At 46.0% G+C, this 17,723-nt stretch overlaps 1 protein-coding gene across 2 annotated transcripts in view; it reads left to right on the forward strand.

Annotated features, from left to right (window-relative positions):
• Positions 1-17,723, forward strand: part of AOPEP (aminopeptidase O (putative)) — a 490,654-nt gene that overhangs the window by 67,023 nt on the left and 405,908 nt on the right. For both annotated transcript variants that reach the window (XM_075599100.1, XM_075599108.1), the window contains exon 3: positions 1,596-1,762. In XM_075599100.1, the coding sequence (XP_075455215.1) occupies positions 1,596-1,762 (167 nt within the window). The remainder of the gene's footprint in view (positions 1-1,595; positions 1,763-17,723) is intronic.

A 17,723-nucleotide genomic window follows, 5' to 3' on the forward strand; every position in this document is an offset into this window, starting at 1 on the left:
ATAAAACCTGCCGGGCCGGCTTTGGGGCTGGCTGTGGAGACTGTCCCTACCTTGCTCTCCAATCACCCCACTGCCTTCCCTGTCCCCCCTTTGTCATCACTCCAACTACCCCCATCACCCTCTTGTCCACCACTGCCAGTCATTCCAACATCCCCCCTCTGTCACTCCAACTGCACCCCATCTCCCCTTTGTCCCCTACTGTCACCCCCTCTTCCACCCCCTCCCGCATGTGTCACCCTCTTTTCTCCTCCCCATGTGTTACCACCCCTGTCCCTCTCCCTGCCCTCTCTCCCATGTCACCCCTCCCCCCCTCCCACTTGTACTGTGTGTCAGGTTATACCCTGTGTGTGTGTATAGTGCTGCCAGGTTATACGCTACACTATACACTGACAGCGTATGTAGCCAGATGGCTACACACTAACACAGAGCATAACCTGCCGACACTATACACTGACACGGTCAGGGTATGGTTTGTGTCCGTGTATACACGTGTTAGAAATATAGGAAACGGGGCGACACCCTCTCAACCTCTATGTAGTGTAGGGAGGGAAGGATGGGTGCACATGGGGAATTGTGTGAAGCAAAGCAGGGTTCAAAGCCAGAGAGTCTCTCAAGAGGTGGAGAGTAGGCTATAAAAAAGCCCCCAGTTGTGTGTACTCCCTAATCGATCCTGGTTGTGGGTAGGTAGTTTGTGGAATGCCGAACTGGTGAAATACCAATGTGTGGGGGGTAAATGTAGTGAATACAATTTAAACCCTGAACTCTACAGAATAAATGCACTGTGGGTAAATTAAAGTGTATAAATGGATAAGGATAAAATACACTTTATTTGGTGTAATGGACACAGTAAAGTACAGGGGGGACATTGTACAAACAGGGCAAATAAAATGCATTGCAGCCTAGATAGTCACAATACAATTCACCAGAGTATACAGTGCTGCAGTGTCAAACGATAGTCCTCATGTTCTCATGATTGTTGCTGGTATATTGTATATTTATTTAAAAAAAATAACTACTTTTTTTTTTATTATGTCTGTTTTAACCTGTTTGTGACCATACTCAACATATTTGTCTATTTCCTACCTTTTTTTCTTCCTCTGTGAGAAATAAGATAGAAAAATGGCTTCCTGATTACGTTATTACTCGTACCATGCCTTCTATTTTAGCTAAACAGGACATACAGCATTTTTTTGTGTTGTTTGGAACTGGGCGAATCTCTTTTTTTTAGCCATGCCCCACATGTAAAGTAATCCCAGCCAGAATATTCCATCGTGTTACAGTTGTTTCTGCTGATGGAGGGTGACTCAGTCTAACACCATATATTTCTCAGTGGTTACCTTTGAAATATAAATGGCTTTGCAAGTGCTTGTTAGAACTATAAATCTTTGAAGTTACTAAACTTGAAAGGTAGTTTGAATTTTGAGAATTTAAGTGTGTGAGCGATACAAAATGTATACAATATGTAAAAAAAATTATTTTTAACTTTATACTTGCCTCTTGTATTTCTATTTTTTTATGTTACATCTAGAAATTACAGACTTCATTGTCTGTTTATTTGCATTCTACAGTAACCATATTTTTTTTGTCCACACTAGGCCATGTGTTTACACTATTGGATCTCCTATTAACAATCGGGCCCTCTTCCCATGTCAAGAGCCACCAGTCGCAATGTCAACGTGGCAGGCTACAGTCAGAGCTGCCACCAGCTTTGTTGTTTTAATGAGTGGTGAAAACATTGCTGCTCCGAAGCAATGCCATGAAGGTAAGCATGTTCTATCATTAAATAATCTGCTGTAGGACATATACAATTATAATTGGACAGAGGACCATCTGGCAGAACACACCTCAGGTTTGCGTCTTTTTTTGTTTGCAAAGTCCTGGACCTTACCCCAAGGGATATGTTTCTTCTGCACGTCTGCAGATTTCATGGACTTTGCTTAGCAGGTGTTAGAAGTTCCAAAATATAATTGGTCTCTTACCCCTGACCGTCCTCATCAGAGATCCGATAATGATGGGATTGGGGCAGGTAGTCTGCCTCTGTAAGGTCCTGTTCAACACACAGAGGAAGTTAAAAGAACTGAAACCCCTCCCATATTTTAAAGTTCCAGATTTCCAAACTAATTACAATAAGTTGAAAAGTGCTGGTAGGAGTCTTTGAGAATGCCGTTTCTGGTACCCCAAAGCAGCATTACTTACTCTTCTAAGTGAGCTTTGAAATAGGTGATGCTTCATTTCTCAACATCTTTTCTCTCCTAGACCCTCTACAATCTGGCTTCCGCACTGCTCACTCCCCTGAAACAGCCCTCATTAAAATAACTATAGTCCTCCATGCTGCCTAAGACAGAGGTCATTACACTGCTCATATTAATCGACCTCTCTGCAGCATTTGATACTGTGGACCACCCTCTTCTCCTTCACATTCTCCATACTCTTGGTATTCGTAACAAAGCTCTATCCTGGATCTTCTCTTACCTGTCGCATCGTACTTTCAGTGTCTCTTTTGATAACACTTCCTCCTCTATCGATTTCTCTGTGGGGTACCCCAGGGCTCTGTCCTGGGATCCCATCTCTTTTCTCTTTACACACACTTTCTAGGTGACCTAATCCCATCTCCTGGGTTCAAATATCACCTCTATGTTGATGACACAAATTTACTTTTCTACTCCTGACCTAATACCTGCTGTACAGACTAAAGTTTCTGAATGTCTCTCGGCTATATCACCCTGGAAGGCCATCCACTGACTTAAACTTAACATGGCAAAAAAAGAGCTTCTCATACTTCCTGCCAAACCTGGCTCTATTTCCTCAGTAGCCCAAGCGCGCTGCCTAGGGTCACACTCAACTCCTCTCACATTCTTTTCTCACATTCAAAATTTAGCAACAAGCTGTTGTTTTTCCTCTGCAATATTACCAAGATACGCCCTTTCCTCTGTTGCTCGACTGCAAAAACTCTGACACAGACCCTCATTCTCTCCCATCTCGATTACTGTAACCTGCTGTCTGGCCTTCCTGCCTCTCACCTGTCTCCCCTACAATCTATCCTAAATGATGCAGCCAGAATCACTCTACTATTTCCTAAATCTGTCTCGGCGTCTCCTGTGCTGAAATCACTCTCCTGGCTTCCTATCAAATCCCGTATCACACACTCAATTCTCCTCCTCACTTTTAAAGCTTCACACTGTTCTGCTCCTCCTTACATCTCGGCCCTAATTTCTCACTATACACCATCCCGACTCTTGCGTTCTGCTCAAGGATGTCTTCTCTCTACCCCTTTTGTATCTAAAGCCCTCTCCCACTGACTGTCCCACACCTTTGGAATGCGTTTCCCCTCAATACCCGACTAGCACCCTCTCTATCCACATTTAAGACCCACCTCAAAACACACCTGCTTAAGGAAGCATACAAGTAGCTCCATGGTTGATTATTAACACCTCATACATTAACCTTGGCCTCTTGCAGATGCACTTACTAGGACACCCTCCCACACTCCTCTCTGTACGTTCTTCCTACCAACCAATTAGATTGTAAGCTCTTCGGAGAAGGGACTCCTTTTCATAAATGTTTCTGTTATGTCTGAAGCACTTCTCCCCTTCATATGTTATTTGTATTATTTGTTATTTATATGATTGTCACGTGTATTACTGCTGTGGGGCGCTATGTACATTACTGGCGCTATATAAATAAAGACATACATACATACACTCTGTCTTTTATAGCAATCCATTGACATTATGCCTTCTCAGAAAATACCAATGCATATAGAGCCCCAATGTCAGCTGTGCTTTGAAGCAGTCACCGCATCGGAATTCCAGAATCACATATTGTTTTTTACAGTGTTGGAAGCAGGGGGGCGTCTGGAACCATCTGGAACCATCTTCATTTCAACTCTGGGGACCCCACAGTTTCCAAGACACCAGTGTAGTTGCTGGTGTTTTTAAGCTCCCCCCAGGGAAACAAAATGGCCACAAATCTCACAGGTCTTGCCGTCCAATAGGATGCTGCAACGTCATTGGTTGCCTCTTCATATTGGACAGCCTTTTTAGAGCCCCATAAGTGCCATAGCACCTGTAACAAGGTGGTTTAGTTCTGGAGGACCCCCAGTTTCAATCCTGTAAAAACAAAAACAAACAAACATGAGCAGCCAGGATTTCTGTCTTGAGCATTAAAATGGGATGTGTTATAATAATCCTCTGGGCTACATCTTAACTAGGGGTTTGGTTTTCCTCTTGAATACTAGTTTTTCAAGCACCGTGTCACAGTACTGTTATTTAAGCTTGTGATTTCGATATTGTATTTTATGAATGATAGTATTGCTAGAAATATATATTTGAGCAAATGTTCTATTTTAAGAACCCTGACACGAGCAAATATAAAAACCCCAATTGGAAATGTACTTGAGAGGAAAACTTTAATGAAAGAGCACACCATTTGTTACATAAGAAGTGAGTATACAGTACAACTGTAAATATTTTAGGTGGTATCAGAAGTGCAGCACATCATACTTCTAACAAAAAAATCTGTTTTATTGTAGAGACTTCATGTGGCAATGCACCAATTTTTTTTTAATACATTAATGTTGATTTTAAATTGTCCAAACCCTGGCCATTTTTGGGTTGAGGAAGAGGTAAGAATACGAACAAAAAGGCAACTAAAATGCTGGATCTTGTCTCTATGGCTTTAAAAAAAAAAAGTCCATCCCAGATGTAGCCACATTATGAAAGAAAAGCTTTTGTTTAAGATGGACTGGATAGAGACAATTAAAAACATTGAATAAGACACAGACCATTTTTGTTGTGTTTTGTTTTAACTTTAATAACACATTACCTAGGGATACAAAGCATGTCTAATGAACAATTGTAAGAATATAAATTGGTTCTCCATAAGAGCTGTGAGAGGTGAGCATACCCAATCCAAATTAAAAATGTAAAAAGAAGTAGATCTAAGCTTTATTACTGTATTGGTGCGATCATTTTTAATTGAGACCAACCGGTTGCACAAACATCACGTGTTTAATACAGGCATACCCCGCATTAACGTACGCAATGGGACCGGAGCATGTATGTAAAGCGAAAATGTACTTAAAGTGAAGCACTACCTTTTTCCACTTATCGATGCATGTACTGTACTGCAATCATCATATACGTGCATAACTGATGTAAATAACGCACGTGTAACAGGCTCTATAGTCTCCCCGCTTGCGCACAGCTTCGGTACAGGTAGGGAGCTGGTATTGCTGTTCAGGACGTGCTGACAGGCGCATGCGTGAGCTGTCGTTTGCCTATTGAGCGAGATGTACTTACTTGCGAGTGTACTTAAAGTGAGTGTCCTTAAACCGGGGTATGCCTGTACATATTCTTTTATAACATATATAAGCCAAAACTGTATTACGATCATATGTGATTAGAGAAACAATCAGGTATATTGTTCCATTTTTCATATTTTAGATCTGAGTTGAATGTCAATACTAATATGTATGGTTTTTTTTAATAAATAAGATTTTTTATTATTATTTTGTGGAGTTGGATTTGCAGTGTTTTTGTCTTCATAATGAGACTAGCTTTTGTGCCCGTCTTCACCAGGGGAATGTAATATTTAATACATCTCCCCCCCCCCCCCCTCTCCCCCTGCATTCCGGAACATCTCCCCGGCCCCCCACCCCACCCTGCTGCTGGATGTAGTGCGGGGTGAGATTTGTCTCTGTCTGTGTGTGTGTCTTCCTCATGCTGCCGGAACATGTCCCTGCCCCCCCACTCCCCCTGCTGGTGGCAAATCTCCCCGCGCTGCTGTGGCATGTCCCCTTGCTGCCGGCAAATCTCCCAGCCCCTCCTCTCCCTTGGTACATCTCCCCTCGCTGGCGGCAAATGTTCCTGACAACCCCCCCCCACTGGTACATCTCCCTCTCCTCCCCTGCTGACACACAGAGACACACACAGCCCCGATCCAGGCAAGGACAAGCCCCCTCCCTTAGTAGCCATACACCCCTGCCCTCCGCTCCTGCTCTAACATTTTTGCTGGAAAGCCAAGGGGAACTTAGAATGTCCATAATTTGGGAGGTGAGTCATATTGGAAGCTCAAAATTGTTGCTTTGACCTACAAATCCATTTCTGAGATTTCGATGCTTCGGACATACAAAGAAACAAACAAACGGAATCCAACTTAGAATTATAGTATAGATAAACAATACATGTTAAATTGGATTAAAGCACAAGAATGCAACATGCGAAACAATGCATAGCCCAAACAGGGATTGATCAGGTCCCCTTGGTTCCCCATCCATGAGTGGGTGTGTGAGTTTAGGAGTCAATACATGACCTGAAACCCTGGTAAACGGTAGAAAGTAGGTAACCGTTTCGTACATCCATCTAAATTTACACACAGGATTAGGAACAAATTCCAGCCCCCACCATTTTTCTCTGCCTCGCTAGCCTACTTAGTTAAAGAAAAACAGTCTACACCCTGCCTTAAAGTTAAAACCTATAACATAACCGCCGCAAGCCTGGACTGCTGCCTGAAACACTGAGTCAGAAAAACAACACGCAGAAAGCCAGCTTGGCCAGCCTCACACCACCAAAAGTTATTCAATGCTTTAAATGCAAAACCATATTGAAGTTCTGCTTCAGTAAACCCAGACTTTTGCAGAAGGTACATTTTCTAAAAGTTTATTATTTTCTATCTTTACCTAGCACAGATATATATTGTGTATATGTTTGATGTTTGTGTATATATATATATATATATATATATATATATATATATATATATATATATATATATATATATATATATGTGTGTGTGTGTGTGTGTGTGTGTGTGTGTGTGTGTGTGTGTGTGTGTGTGTGTGTGTGTTCTATAATATAGCTGAATATCTTCGGTTGCGACACTATTCTAATAAATTCTTACATAAGACATTTGAGCATAATAAATTGCGTTTGCAACCTGCACATACAACTATACCCACTGTAATTATCTAAACGGAGTGCGCTAAGATCTGGAACACATATATGTGTGTGTGTGTGTGTGTTTTCCAGATCTTAGCGCACTATATATATATATACAGTGTTCGACAAACCTATACATTTGCTCGCCCCGGGCGAGTGGATTTAACCCCCGGGCGAGTAAATATTGGCCCAAGCAGCACACGTTTGGTACTAGGTGGCGAGTAGATTTTTTGGTGATTTGTCAACCACTGTGTTTGTATATATATATATATGTGTGTGTGTGTGTATATATACATACATACAGTATATGGTGCGATGATCTATGCCAGTGGTGCGCAAACTGGGGGGCGCTAGATTTTCTGGAGGGGGGCGCGGCAGTTATTGAGGTCCCGTGCTCTCCCACCAGGCATTTAAATGAAATGCCGGGGGAGCGCGCGAGGCCTCTATAATACACTTCCCTTCCAGTGATGCATTGTCCTGGTAACCCGGCATTAAATTACGCCGTGGAGTCACGTGACGTCACATGACCCCGCACATCATTTGACGCCGGGGTCGAGCGGGGGGGTGGGGGGGGAGGCTTTGAGGCTCCGAGGAGAGCAGGCAGGGGTTCGCACGGGGAAAAGTTTGTGCACCCCTGATCTTGGCACAGAAGAAAAGGGCGGGAAAGAAAAAGAACCACAATAGTATAATATGTATCAACTTTTTGAAGTCTTATATATGGTAAGTAATGAACTCACAAAGTTGCCACTCTGTTTTAGGCCACGATTGGAGATCTTGATCTGATCGCTAATCATGCATAGGCGGATTTCTCACGTGGTTGATTTGGCTATAGCCTAGAGCGGATTTTTTTTTGGAGGGGGCCATTTTTGTGTATGTGTGTGTTGAGAGACGGGGTCTTGCCTTCTCTGGAGCAGGCCCCCTCCTTCAGCATCGCTTTGTCATAGCGACCCAATGTCACATGACAACGCTGCGTCACAAGCCGCGGTGATGTTGCTGCGCAGGGCCGTCCCGGAGCCTATGGGAGGCAAAAGGGGAAATCCTAACATTTGTGAACTTTTATCCTGTTTTTGATCCTGTTTGGGATGAAGGGCTTTAATCGGTAAGGTGTTTGAAACCGTAAATTCTTGACCGACAGTACTGTGTTATTGTGCGTGAATTATAAACGATTTGATATAATTGTTTTTCACCCCAATTGTACTTAACTGCGGAACAGGCTGATGCATTCGAAATAAATGCATAATATGAATCAATAGGAATAGAAAAGATCCGGAACTAAATGCTTGTCAAAATGTTACCCTCCCCAGGGATGGAAGGTTTCCATGGGCTGAGGTGCATAACACAGATTTACGAGCAGTTTTTTCCTTGGTTTGTGGTTATAATAAAGGATTACACATGGGGTTCTGACATCGGTGCACTAAGTTCTCTTTTACTTGTAGTGCAATAAAGCGTGGGTCAGAAATGATAAACTATTCTGAAGTAGACAATGCTCTTAAGCGGGAATGTACAGAATGATAAGCCATAAAAGGGCGTGCAATAACAACAGCTCTAATAAGCGTGGAAATCATTTTGCATGAGTCAGTTTATAGGAATCTTGTGACTTGAAGCTTGTTTGTCATCACAACGAATCAGAAAATGTAAGGCAGCTCAGACTAAGCAACAGCCTGCCGTTTTTGCTCCAATTTCTAATGTGGTTAAGCCGCGCCTGTGCCCTTTTTGTTGTTGTTGTTATCATTTATTATTCTTTTTTTTTTTTTTTTTTTTCAAATGCGTCATTGTGCAGCACAGTACAATGGGGGAGGAGGGGGGAAACAGTAGCAAATACAATGACCACTTTAACAAACACTGGTATAGCAGGTAAAGAGGACCCTGCTCCAAGGAGCTTACCATTTAGATGGCAGGGACAATGGAAGCATAAGGTAGTGGGAGAAGGAGGTTGGTTTGTGTGTAAACATTACTTGCTGGGATATTAGCAGATTGGATGCGTATCACGCAGAAAGGCACATTCAGATATACTGTATATGTTGTTTTCAAGTATGTCCTGGGAAGGTACAGGGAGAGGAAATAAGATTTACTCAGAGGATGAATGGCAAAGGCAAGGATTCATGTCAGGGGCGTAGCTAGACATGTGCGGGCCCCCGGGCAACATTTTTTTTCGGGGCCCCATTATGAATGAACATATTCTGTAGATTCAGGATTTTCAAATCGGCCAACCCCCCCTCTCCTCCCCCCCCCCCCTCCCAGCGTGTTGGTGGCCCTGCAAGCCCTGACTCTTTTACACCACCTCACGTATTTCTCTCCTCACACTCCCCCCCCCCCCATCGCTATCACTGAGTAACCACCCCCTTCCACACTCAATCCAGCTCCCTCAATCCTTCCCTCCTGACATTAATTTCCCCCTCCCCCTGGCCACACACACATACAATTGCCCCCCCCCCTACAATACAGTACACACCCATCCCCACAATACACAAGTTAGAATAACCTCCTCCCCCACAATACACAAGTTAGAATAACCTCCTCCCCACACGCACACACTACAATAACCTCCTCCCCCACACGTACACTACAATAACCTCCTCCCCACACGCACACACTACAATAACCTCCTCCCCCACACGCACACACTACAATAACCTCCTCCCCCACACGTACACTACAATAACCTCCTCCCCCACACGTACACTACAATAACCTCCTCCCCCACACGTACACAACAATAACCTCCTCCCCCACATGTACACTACAATAACCTCCTCCCCCACACGTACACTACAATAACCTCCTCCCCCACACGTACACTACAATAACCTCCTCCCCCACACGTACACTACAATAACCTCCTCCCCCACACGCACACACTACAATAACCTCCTCCCCCACACGTACACTACAATAACCTCCTCCCCCACACGTACACTACAATAACCTCCTCCCCCACACGCACACACTACAATAACCTCCTCCCCCACCCCCACACACACACACTACAATAACCTCCTCCCCCACACGTACACTACAATAACCTCCTCCCCCACACGTACACTACAATAACCTCCTCCCCCACACGTACACTACAATAACCTCCTCCCCCACACGTACACTACAATAACCTCCTCCCCCACACGTACACTACAATAACCTCCTCCCCCACACGTACACTACAATAACCTCCTCCCCCACACGTACACTACAATAACCTCCTCCCCCACAAGTACACTACAATAACCTCCTCCCCCACACGTACACTACAATAACTCCTCCCCCACACGTACACTACAATAACCTCCTCCCTCACACGTACACTACAATAACCTCCTCCCCCACACGTACACTACAATAACCTCCTCCCCCACACGTACACTACAATAACCTCCTCCCCCACACGTACACTACAATAACCTCCTCCCCCACACGTACACTACAATAACCTCCTCCCCCACACGTACACTACAATAACCTCCTCCCCCACACGTACACTACAATAACCTCCTCCCCCACACGTACTCTACAATAACCTCCTCCCCCACACGCACACACTACAATAACCTCCTCCCCCACACGTACACTACAATAACCTCCTCCCCCACACGTACACTACAATAACCTCCTCCCCCACACGCACACACTACAATAACCTCCTCCCCCACACTTACACTACAATAACCTCCTCCCCCACACGTACACTACAATAACCTCCTCCCCCACACGCACACACTACAATAACCTCCTCCCCCACACGCACACACTACAATAACCTCCTCCCCCACACGTACACTACAATAACCTCCTCCCCCACACGTACACTACAATAACCTCCTCCCCCACACGTACACTACAATAACCTCCTCCCCCACACGTACACTACAATAACCTCCTCCCCACACGTACACTACAATAACCTCCTCCCCACACGCACACACTACAATAACCTCCTCCCCACACGCACACACTACAATAACCTCCTCCCCACACGCACACACTACAATAACCTCCTCCCCCACACGTACACTACAATAACCTCCTCCCCCACACGTACACTACAATAACCTCCTCCCCCACAATACACAAGTTAGAATAACCTCCTCCCCACACGCACACACTACAATAACCTCCTCCCCCACACGAACACTACAATAACCTCCTCCCCCACACGAACACTACAATAACCTCCTCCCCCACACGTACACTACAATAACCTCCTCCCCCACACGTACACTACAATAACCTCCTCCCCCACACGTACACTACAATAACCTCCTCCCCCACACGTACACTACAATAACCTCCTCCCCCACACGTACACTACAATAACCTCCTCCCCCACACGCACACACTACAATAACCTCCTCCCCCACACGCACACACTACAATAACCTCCTCCCCCACACGTACACTACAATAACCTCCTCCCCCACACGTACACTACAATAACCACACATACTACAATAAAACACACAATAAAAATAACCCCTCCTCACATGCACACTGCAATAGCCCCCTGAGGATGCGGGGGGGGGGGGTCTAACTGGGAGGATGAGGAACTGGGATGTGGGGGGAGCATCTGAGGAGCGGAGGGGGTTTCTGACTCTGCGTCTGAGTAGTGGATGTCTGACCGAGCTGCTGTTGAGGCATCTGATAATGTTAATATGCGTAAACGTGTGGGTAACTTGGTGTTTGTGCACCCAGGGCAAGTTTTGCCAACTGCACCCCCTCCATCTCCCCCAGTACACTGACGGGCACTGAGGCACACACAGCACACTGACCGACACTGAGGCACACACAGCACACTGACAGGCACTGAGGCACACACAGCACACTGAGGCACACAAGCACACTCAGACACTGAGGCACACTGACAGGCACTGAGGCACACACAGCACACTGACAGGCACTGAGGCATACACGGCACACTGAGGCACACAAGCACACTCAGACACTGAGGCACACACAGCACACTGACAGGCACTGAGGCACACACAGCACACTGAGGCACACAAGCACACTCAGACACTGAAGGGGAAGGGCAGTGGAAACAGCGCTAATGCAATGCAAATTAAAAACTTAGTGACTATTAGACAACTAATAAATGTAAATATACCCCTGAATATTGAGGTGAAGGCAGCCAGGAAAAATATAGGTGACACAAACCAAAAAACACAGTGAAAACAGATAAACCGGCGCCTTTAAGAAATAAAAAATCTGACCAAATATAGTCCAATTTAAACAGCTGGGATGAGTTCCATGGAAGTGTCCTCAATGTAATCTCAGACAAACAAACATGTAAGACAACAACATAAAGGAGAAAAAAAGATCATAGTGCAACAAATTACAAACAACAAATCACTAATAGAAAGTATGCAGTTTAAGACAGCAGTTTAATACAAGAATTAAATGGTATAAAAAACAACAAACATATGCTTGTTGGGCAAAAACCACTAATGAAGTGATGGCATCCAGTGGGGCTAAAATTGAGACCCTACTTACAGCAATGCTGATATATAAAAGCCTGTAGCTCAATCACACTGATCGCTCCGGGGCCTGGAGGCAGGATGATGCAGCTCGATCGCCTGGAAACCCTGCACCGCTGGGAAGCACAAATACTGAGGCTCCACGCCGCCAGCCACCACACCTGTCTTCAACGCGGATCAGCTCTAGGATAGGAAGCCGCCCAGGCTCAGTGCTGCCAAAGAACTCACTGGGATAGTCACGCAGACCAGAAGGTCTCGCGATGGTCTCTGACGTCACCGCTATGAGCCGGGATGTGGGAGGGGCACACGCAAATGCTACGGGCTCAGGCAGCCAAAGGCCACGGACAAAAGGGAACGGGCTAACAGGGAGGAAGCCAAAAAGTCTCTGCCAGAGAATAGTCCACCCTACGCGTTTCGTGACGTCAGTCACTTCGTCAGGGGCATGAATTTATACCATTTAATTCTTGTATTAAACTGCTGTCTTAAACTGCATACTTTCTATCAGTGATTTGTTGTTTGTAATTTGTTGCACTATGATCTTTTTTTCTCCTTTATGTTGTTGTCTTACATGTTTGTTTGTCTGAGATTACATTGAGGACACTTCCATGGAACTCATCCCAGCTGTTTAAATTGGACTATATTTGGTCAGATTTTTTATTTCTTAAAGGCGCCGGTTTATCTGTTTTCACACTCAGACACTGAGGCAAACACTGTACACTGAGACTGAGGCACAAATAGCACACTGACAGACACTGAATTACAAATAGCACACTGACAGACACTGAATTACAAATAGCACACTGACAGACACTGAATTACAAATAGCACACTGACAGAGCAAACTGTAACTGACAAATTTACACACACACACACGCGCGCGCGCGCGCACACACCATACCTTCCCACAGCAGCACATGGTAACTCCTCCCCAAGATAATGTCACAGAGAGCAGGGGCGGGCAGAGCTCTGCAGCTCTCTGCCTCAGTTCCACCCTCAGCCTCTTCTGCCTGCAACCCCCTCACCACCCCCTCGCAGCTCACATCTCCCAATCCAGCTTTGATCACCGACTGAAGCCAAGTCGCCGCTAGGAGTGGGCCTGACGGCAAGGTTGTTAAGGGGCCCGGAGGAGGAAAGGGACATTGACCTCAGTGGTCGGTCACATCTGGGCCAAATGTCCCGGCTCTCCGTCCCTGTCAGCAGGCCCCCCACCCCCAACAACGCGGGCCTCCAAGCTTTGCACGGGCTATAGCTACACCCCTGATTCATGACACATGCTTGTCACCACACCACTCTTCCTCCCAATTTGAAGATTGTCTGACTTGTGCCACAGTTCCCAAACTTCCTGCAGTCCTCCCTGGGCACTATTCAGCCCCATCTTAATATATAAAATTGAAAGGTTGGTACCAGCTGCGGTGAACCTGATTGGTCCTCAGCCTCTGGCCAATCAGATTGGTGGCTCTGATGTCACCCAACTGCCACTCTCTTCCCCCTCCCCCCCATCACACTCACCTCCCTCCCCCGGTGCTCACTCACCTCCCTCCCCGGCGCTCACTCACCTCCCTCCCCGGCGCTCACTCACCTCCCTCCCCGGCACTCACTCACCTCCCTCCCCGGCACCCACTCACCTCCCTCCCCAGCGCTCACTCACCTCCCTCCCCGGCGCTCACTTCCCTCCCTCCCGGCGGGGGGACAGGCAGTGGCCAGGCAGCCTCCGGAAGGACCCCCTTCCTCCTGCAGCTGCTCCCACCAGATGTCGCTCTCTCTTTCCTCAGGCTATTTATACAAATGATGGCGGCGTTGGCAATACTGAGGCGGTCTGTTCCCGCCCGGCTCCTGTCAGGTGCGTGTTTTCCCGCCCAAAGACCCGCCACTGTCCGCGCGCTCACCCCCTCTGCTTGGTACTCGCGTAAAGTCACACAAGATGGCGGCGTTGGCAAAACTGAGGCGGTCTGTTTTCGCCCAACTCCTGTCAGGTGTGTGTTTTCCCGCCCAAAGACCCGTCACTGTCCGCGTGCTCACCCCCTCTCCCGCCTTGCCGCCCTTGGCGCGTGGCGGTTGCGCCCTCTATCAGAGAGGCTACAGGATTTACCCGCGCTGCGGGGTCAGTCAGAATCCAGACATAGCCAGTCGGTGTGTCAATGTCAGACAGGGTGGGCGGACATGCTTTGTGTGGGGTGAGGGCCACCCTCTGTCTATAATAAACACTCATGGCTACCAGCCACCTTATAAAAAAGGTCTCACCTCCCTCCCCGGCGCTCACTCACCTCCCTCCCCGGCGCTCACTCACCTCCCTCCCCGGCGCTCACTCACCTTACCTCCCTCCCCGACGCTCACTTCCCTCCCTCCCCGGCGGAGGGACAGGCAGTGGGCAGAGCCTCCGGAAGGACCCCCTTCCTCCTGCAGCTGCCCCCGCCTCCTGTCCACTGTCCCCCCCCTCTCCTGTCCACTGTCCCCCCCTCCTGTCCACTGCCCCCCCCCTCTTGTCCACTGTCCCCCCCCATCCCCTCCTGTCCACTGTCCCCCCCCCTCCTGTCCACTGTCCCCCCCCTCCTGTCCACTGTCCCCCCCTCCTGTCCACTGTCCCCCCCTCCTGTCCACTGTCCCCCCCTCCTGTCCACTGTCCCCCCCCTGTCCACTGTCTCCCCCCCCTCCTGTCCACTGTCCCCCCCCCCCCTCCTGTCCACTGTCCCCCCCCTGTCCACTGTCTCCCCCCCCTCCTGTCCACTGTCCCCCCCCCCCTCCTGTCCACTGTCCCCCCCCCCTGTCCACTGCCCCACCCCTCCTGTCCACTGTCCCTCCCTCCCTCTGGGGGGTGGGAGAGGGGGAGCACAGAAATAGGGGGGAGAGGAGGGAGCAGGAAATGTAACTCACGGGCAACGCCGGGTCTCAGCTAGTCAAATATAAATGTGGTGGTTGGGTAGCAGAGTCGATCTCAATGATTAGGACACCTAGTAAAGAATTAATGCCACTAGGTTAAGTTCAAGTTCCTTATTTTAAAATTCTTCTTTCGGTTTCTTTTTTTTTGTATTTTACTTGTTTTTTGAAGTTCATCGTGTCTCTGTCTTGGAGCCCTTGTGATTGCAGACATGTCGATTTGTTAATACCACGTTTCTCAGTGTATGCTGAAGGACAATGCTGTCTGTGTTTATCCGAAGTGTTCAACACCAAATAAAATGTAAAAGGAAGGGATTTTTCATGAGGGTGATCTCAGATTTACAGGTACTGTAACTATGATCTTTGAGAAGAAATCATCAAAGTGAACTTTATACACTGGATCTACAGCATTTCTTTAATTTCTCCTAGTGAGGTCATACAGCATTCTTCAAAAGTCCTACAAATTATACTAATAACTTTTTTTAACTTTAAACCTAAAATAAACTCCACATAAGAATAAACTGTCTAACAACATATACTTTATGGAGAACAATGTGTTATCAATGGCGCTTAAGTCTAATAAGTGAATTAGAAATAAATTGTGTACAATAAAGGACCAGTTAGTGAATATAACCACTAATTCGCTTAAAAGTGAACTACTGTACAGGTGTAGTAAAAAAAATAAAAAAAATAAAAAAAACTATGGATGTGTACTGTATAGCAAACCAATAATAAAGATATATGTTGATTACAGCTCAACCCTTAGGTGAATGGCTTTTTCTCTATCCTAATTGTGTAAATTTCTAGGTCATGGGGAGCGCAGGTCATTATAGAAAAATAGAAAACCTACAATAGTGCAATATGTCTGTGGTATGGTAAATTGTCATCTGTGATTCTACAGGAAATATACTCACATACGTCCCATTCTTTTTAGCATGTCCCAAACCAGTGGCAATGATGTATGATGTATGATGTATGATGGTAAACTCTGGTTGATCTTGTGTATGAAGCAACTTAGTAAAATAAAGGTAGGGGACCCAATAGTGCAGACTGTAATAGATTTTATCAATAAGAACAAAGAAAAAGTGAACACTCACATGGTGTCATGTTATACTCCTGATGAAACCTCTAGTAGGTGTAACACGTTCAGCTGCTGTGTGAGCTGAGAGAGGGGACTCCGATACAGCACTGCTGTCATTTAAAAACAAAAAAGGTGGCAATCTGCCACTTTTGAGCTATTAAACATGCCACTCTTCTTAGTCCACATTCGTCTGAGGACAGACTGCCCCTTTATCAGGGTGTAGTCTCCATACAATTGGAAATGGATGGAAAAGCCAAGCACTACTTGCACAAGGCATGAAAAAACGAATTAAGCAGAGTGCGTGCCCATATACTAACAATTTATTTGATCCAGGTAAAAACATCTACATAATGGGGTACCCAAGACCCCCACCAACGCATTTCAACCGCTAGGTCTTTCTCAAGGTGACTACAGGTAATACTCACGGGGCAGTTTATGTATCCTCAGTGCGCGCCATCCCCGCCAATCCTGGTCACTTCCTGAAGCGACACAGGACCGGTGACGTTATCCATGATGTGTAGTTTCCATGCACACTTTTATTATTAGAAGAATAATTGGCATATGAAAAAAATGGTTAATTGTTACAGCATATACTGTACAGTACATGGTAAAGAAAATAATAGGCTGGATGGATGTGCTGTAGGTCAATTAAAAATAGCAGCGTGTTGCTTATTTTTTTTGACAGTAACCATTTTATAGTTAACAAAATAATTTCTAGGCTTGAACAGGTGTGTATCTCCTTTAAATTAGTGGTACGATTGTGGTGTCATATTTTATTCTGGAGGGGACTCCATCTTTTAACGCAGAAATCCCGCCCAAAATGTGTATTGATTTTTAGCTCCGTAGACCTCCCATCCCTTGTGATACTTACAGTTTTAGGTGCCGGACTTCCTGGTTTTATAAAGATGGCGCCGTAGTCATCTAGTAGGAAGTCGCAGTGTCACTGGCACCTAAAGCTGTACGTAGTACAGGAACGGAGGGTTTAGTTGTTCAGGTCTGGAGGATCCTCCCCAGTTTGAATCCTGTTTTCAAAAAAAATGAGCAGCCGGGATTGCTGCTCAAAGGCTGACCACATGTTGTTTTTTTTTGTATTTTTACAGTGTTGCACAAATTAGTAGTCACAAATGTGTGTCGGATAAATCACATGAACTTATATCTAGTACTACTTATGTTTGATGATTATATTCCCGGCTTTCAGTCTCTGCTTATTGATTCATCTTCTTTGTTCTGTACACGTCTTCCTTTGTAAGTTTCAGCCTTCTATAAGACCACACGTGCCTTATTACGGAGTGAATATGGCTGCAGTATGATTTGATACAGAGAAGCATAAAGAAAGCGGACATAAGAATTGTTATGCGAATG

The sequence above is a fragment of the Ascaphus truei genome, chromosome 1 (assembly GCF_040206685.1).
Source record: "Ascaphus truei isolate aAscTru1 chromosome 1, aAscTru1.hap1, whole genome shotgun sequence".
Classification (NCBI taxonomy): Eukaryota; Metazoa; Chordata; class Amphibia; order Anura; family Ascaphidae; genus Ascaphus; species Ascaphus truei.